This window comes from Choloepus didactylus, chromosome 2 (assembly GCF_015220235.1).
Source record: "Choloepus didactylus isolate mChoDid1 chromosome 2, mChoDid1.pri, whole genome shotgun sequence".
NCBI classification, from domain to species: Eukaryota; Metazoa; Chordata; class Mammalia; order Pilosa; family Megalonychidae; genus Choloepus; species Choloepus didactylus.
In genome coordinates, this window is record NC_051308.1 from 233142851 (window position 1) to 233148850 (window position 6000).

A 6000-nucleotide genomic window follows, 5' to 3' on the forward strand; every position below is an offset into this window, starting at 1 on the left:
ATCAAGTAGGGATAATAATAGTATCCTCCTCGTAGGCTTCACGAGGACTCAGTGAGCTTAGAACAGCACCAGGCACGTAGTAAGTGCTCACTTTGCGGTGCTGTTGCCACAGGTGAACATGATCGTGCTGGACAAGGACCTGGGCATCCCCAAGCCATTCGGGCCCCAGACGGAGGAGGAGTGCTGCCTGGAGGTGCACGTGCGCTCCCTGCTGGAGCCCCTGGGCCTCTCCTGCACCTTCATCGACGACATTTCCGCCTACCACAAGTTTCTGGGCGAAGTCCACTGCGGCACCAACGTGCACCGGAAGCCCTTCCCCTTCAAGTGGTGGCACATGGTGCCCTGAGCTGCAGGAGCCTTGGCACCCTCCCCTCCTCCCCTGCTTAATCCAGACCCCTCGTGCCCCCCAGAGCCTCCACCTGCCTGACACGACTGGACTGGGAGACCTTCGGGAAGTGGGGTGGGATTTGGGGTATGTGTGCCTTGCCCTCCCTGAGAAGAGTCTCCCTGTCCACTGAAGCCACCACAGGGAGCCTCGACTCTGAACTTCCTGGAGATAGCTGGGCATTTGTGTCTGCATTGCCCTGACCTGAAAACAAATCAAAACCCCAAAACCATGTACCAAACCATTCCCCAAAGAATCCTTAGTCTCCACTCCAAAACCGGAGAAGGGAAGAAGGGAGGGAGGTTCGGGACAGCCAGGTCTTCAAGTAGCCAAGCTTTGAAGTTCGAGGTAGAACACACAGAGGGGACGCTGGGACCCCACACATGCTTTGAGCTGCCAGTCCCCTTTCAGATTCGCCTGCCTCGGGGCTGCCGGGTGGCCACTTCCAAATATTCATTCCTCACCAGCCCCTCTCAAGCTCTCTTGGCTTTCTCTCTGCTGTGGAGACACCCATGGCTAATCCTTCCCACCCCCTGAGGGTCCAATAATTTAGCTTAGAACCTTCGCTGGAAACAGATTTGAGGGATGCTACTTATGCCTCATCTTCCCCGTGGACACCGGCTCTCTCAGATGCTCGGGGGCTGAACCCAGATCAGCGTCCTTGGGACCCAAGAGCTCGGTGTGTCAACCTGCCCCGAGGTCAGCCACAGCTATCTTCTCTTGCCTGGCCCTTGATCCTCTGGTCAGTCCTGACCCATCCCTGCCGACACCCCTTCGCCATTTCCTTCCTTTCTGTTCTTGATGCCATTTCTCCAAGCAGCCAGACGAGAACTTCTTCACCACCTGCCAGGCTCAGTCCTTCCCCCAGGGCATAAATGACAACCTGCCCCTTTCCCCAGGCTTCAGACCCAACATATAGGGACCCTGGCCTAAGCCTCCAGCCTGGACAGCCAGCTTGGGGCCAGTGGCTGGCCTGAGAGATGGATAAACTCACTGGAACTCACTAGCACATTTACAGAAGAATCTCTTATTTGGACATATCCAGATTAAGTCCTTGGTTCCAAATGAAATGACTCAATTTCAGCCAAAAAGCATTCTTTTAGGGCCAGTTGATGTCAGGAGAGTGAGTGAATCGTAAAAGAGAACCAGTTTATAACCAACGGAAAGGTTATGAATTTGTATCCTCTGGGGAATGGGATTTTCATTTTGGATTATTTCATTCAATCATTTAACAAATATTTATTGCATAGCTGCCAAGTGCCAGGCACAGTGCTGGGCTCTGAGGATGCAGTGGTTAGCAAAGAGGACCCGGTCCCTGCCTTCACGGAGCTGGTCAGTTCCTAACAGGCAGTGCCCACATTCAAATGGCCAGCTTCTGCCCTTTCAGTGATGTGCTCTTTGGAAACGCCAGTCCGCTATATCCAGGAAATGCAGAGCACAAGGCCTCCCCCAAGTCACAGTCTTGGTGAAGTGGAAGTCTTTAAACAGGCCCCCTTCCCATCCAGCCGGGCCAGCATCACCCAGCAGGTCAGACTCCAAGATTCCTCAGAAACTGTGCTCCCTTCTGTGGGGACAGTGGCCCCTGCTCCTGGAGGGAGGGACCCTAAGCCTCAGATCTCTCTAGCCCCAGAGCTAGAGACAGATACCACATGCCTATTTAAGGGTGTTTATCTGGAGTTTTAGAGTTTGTCATGTGTGTGAGTTTGGTTAATGTGGGTTTGTGGGCTTGCTTTCATTTTTTTTTCTAGTCTACATTAAGGGGAAGTAAGTACTCCCCATGTGGAAACGGTGTGTCTTTATAGATTTTTCTAAGACTCTCTGGCTTTATTGATAAGTTAATAATTTCCAGTGTTTCTGAAGCCCCCAGGACTCAGGCACTCGTTCCAACTCGCTTTTCCGGCCGGTGTAACTGGCTTCCCTCAGTGTAGACACTCCCTGCTGGGCTCTGCTCGTCCCCACCCCCACCTCCTATAAACGTAGGTCTAGACTATGCCTCTGTGTTGCAAAACTCAACCAAGTTCCTCTTTCAATCTTTAGTTTGAAATATGTTATGTAAGGGAGCATGGGGTCTAGTGAAGATGGCAAGAAGCAGGCCACAGATTCAACTTTCTGGAAGAGCAGCTATTATGGAGGTTGAACAATGTTTGGGGAAGAGCCTGTGACTGGACAGTAATAAAATAAATGGTCAAAGGGGAAGACTTGGGCTGCTTGTGTAATGTTCATCGCCGCTTCCCAGACGTGGGCTGGAGCGATGCTGACCACAGGGGACCAGCCTGGGTACCCAAAGAGTTTGGCATCCCCCACACACTCAAGGACACGTCTCCTATAGCCAGCACCCCAGATCCAAGACTAAGGCCCTATGTTTCTCAGGTAGGGCTCCCCAGAAGCAGACCCTTTTTGTTTTGTTTTGTTTTGTTCTGTTTTGTTTTATGTGTTTTTACATTCATTTTTTATTGAGATATATTCACATACCATGCAGTCATACAAAGCGTACATTCAGTTGTTCACAGTACCATTATATAGTTATGCGTTCATCCCCAAAATTAATTTTTGAACATTTTCATTACCACACACCCACAAATCATAAGAATAAAAATTAAAGTGAAAAAGAACAATTAAAGTAAAAAAGAACAACAGGTCCCTTTTTTTTTTTTTGGCCCCATTTTTCTACTCATCCATCCATACACTGTACAAAGGGGAGTGTGGTCCATGTGGCTTTCTCAGTCACATTGTCACCCCTCATAAGCTACATTTTTATACAATAGTCTTCAAGATTCATGGGTTCTGGGTTGTAGTTTGATAGTTTCAGGTATTTACTGCTAGCTATTCCAATTCATTAGAACCTAAAAAGGGTTGTCTATATTGTGACCTCTTGGCTCCTTTTGGAATCTCTCTGCCACTGAAGCTTATTTCGTTTCCATTCACATCCCCCTTTTGGTCAAGATGTTCTCCATTCCACAATGCCAGGTCTAGATTCCTCCCTGGGAGTCATATGCCACATTGCCAAGAAGATTCACTCCCCTGGGTGTCTGATCCCACGTAGGGGGGAGGGCAGTGATTTCACCTGCCAAGTTGGCTTAGAAAAGCAGACTCTTAAGACAAGAATTTGGGAGCAAGTGATTTGTTAAGAAAGTGGCTCCAGGAGAAACCAAACCAGGATGTGATCTCTGAGGAGCCCTGGAGCATAAGCAGTGCCTCACAGTTGTCCTATCTTGAGTTTTTGTGCCCTTGCACCATAGGGGCTTTCAACTCTCTGACTAAGCAGGGGTGGGTTGGGACCAGTAGTAGCTCATGGGCAGTCATCTGAAGACAATTACATCTACAAGCTATTAGTGCAAAGTCCCAGGAACTGGGGGATGGGCCCACAGAGCCAGAAAAGGATCTGGGCAAGACAGTGTCCCCTGCTCTGTGAAACATCAGATTCTTACAACGGGGAATCGTTACATGTAGATGTTTGGGATGTTTGGGACCTGACCCCTGGTATAAACATCTGTACAATATAGTTGTGATCTATCTGAGGCCCCGAAATGGAACCACCAGGTTGATTATTAAGCTAAGGAACCACTTTCAATCACTCCTCCTCAGTCTATCCCAGGCTTCTGGACTGACGTTCTGCTGAGGTCATTTTAAAGGACCCCTGCAAAAGGACCACATCAAAGCGAAGGTGGCTGGTTCTCCAAATACCAGCTGTAACCCAGGGATCCAGCCCTCTGAGGCCACCCTTCCAGTGTATACTCAACTAACTGGTCCAGGTCACGGGAGGGACCGTCTTTAATGGGGTTTCCTGACCCACCTATTTCTGGGGCCCCTCAAGGGGTGCTGCTGGTATGTAGACAAACCTGCCCTGGTGTGCGTCCATGCCTTGGCTGCTCACCCACCTCAGGATTGCTGAGGGTCACCCAGAATCTAGACCAGCATTTTCCAATGGAAAGATAAAGCGAGCCACATACGTAATTTTTAATTTTCTAGTAGCCACATTAAAAAAGTAAAAAAACAGATGAAGTTAATGTCAATAATATATTTGATTTAACCCAATATATCCAAACGATTATCATTTCAACATATTATCCACGTTTTCAACTTTATTTATCAAATAAAAAACATTTCCAAACAAAAAAAAGCAAAGCAATTGGAAAAACAAATATCCTAAAATAACTTCATTCCTTCCACTATGCTCCTACCATACCAAAGGAAAATCAGCGACCCATAGTCACACCTGAGTATTATCCACATTAAAAATTATCGAGATATTTTACATTTTTGTAGTAAGTTTTCAAAATCTCAAGTATTTGATACCCATGTCACATCTCTTCAGACTAGCCACATTTTAAGTTCACAATAGTCATTAGTGGCTCGTGGCTACCATATTGGAAGGCACAGTTCAAAATCTGCTCTGCCAGGCTGAGCCCCAGTTGTGGAAATAGGCAGCTTTCTTAAATCCCCAGAGTCCAGTTAGTCTGACTGCAATGATAACAAACATTTATTACAAAACTGAAGAGAGAAACTAAGATAGATATGGACCATCCCTGGCCCTGGCGTGCAGATACTTTGCCTCCCACCCCCAGAAGTTTCTCTTGCCTGAACTGTGGTGGCCGCCATGTTGCCAGGCCTGGCCATTCTCTCAGCAAGGGGAGTGCCTTTGGCTGGGTCCCTTCTGTCCACTGTCAAGATGGGAACAGCTACCAGCCCCAACTTTCTCTGCAGCCCAGTGGAAAGGGAAAACATAATTTCCTCACCTCTAGCCTCTTTCCCCTCACCAACCCCCAGGATTCAACTTGATTATGCATTTTAGCATAATATGTCGTCTCGGAGTCCCAAATGAGGGGAGTTGAGGTCCTCATCACATTATCTCAGCCTCTTCATTCCAGATGTGATCTGAGCCATAGCTTTGCACAATCAAAAGTCTATGGAAGGGGGATCTAAGATGGCAGCATAGAGAGGAGTGGAAGCTAGTTAGCCCCCTGGAACAACTAATAAACAACCAGGAACAACTAGTAAATAATCTGGAATAACTGGAGGGGGACAAACGTGACCGTCCACTCATCATACACCAAACTGAATTGGGAGGAATGCCCAAGATCACAGCATAAAATCTGTAAGTAAAAACTGCGGATCGAAGTTGGGAGACCCCTCCCCCCACAGCCCGAGCTGCAAAGCCTCGTGATGCCAGAGAGAAGCTCTCTCCCAGCAAGCGAATATAGCTCAGCTGAGCTCCAACTGGGGTTTTAATTAGCGAATGTGAACTGCTCACTACGAGGTACGAATCCCCAACAAGCAGACAGAGGCTTTAGGTGATGACTGACCTCGGAGAGCCAGAAGGTCATCATGGACTAGCTCTGAAGGGGACTTTCTGTCCCTGTTTCAGTTCGGTGGAGAAAGACTCAGCCATTTTCAGTTCCCAGTACTCTGACCCAGTCAAGGGTGGAGATAACACAGGCAGAGAGAGACCATTGAAATGCTAATGACCTCTCCTCAGGGGGTCTATCTTCTCTAAGAGGAAAGGGGTGGGGCCCAGCTCTACTACCTGCCTTTCATTCAGAACCAGACCCCAGAGCCTGGGGGAAAACAGCCACACCTCCTTATACCAGTCAAGAATTACAGGCTAACAGGTGCCA

General features: G+C 48.2%; 1 protein-coding gene across 1 annotated transcript in view; it reads left to right on the top strand.

Moving 5' to 3' along the window:
• The window catches only part of PADI2 (peptidyl arginine deiminase 2), a 41012-nt gene extending 38431 nt beyond the window's left edge, over positions 1–2581 (top strand). Inside the window, exon 16 of the mRNA XM_037828383.1 lies at positions 113–2581. Within this exon, the coding sequence (XP_037684311.1) occupies positions 113–346 (234 nt within the window). The 3' untranslated portion in view covers positions 347–2581. The remainder of the gene's footprint in view (positions 1–112) is intronic.
• The last annotated feature ends 3419 nt before the right edge of the window (positions 2582–6000 follow it).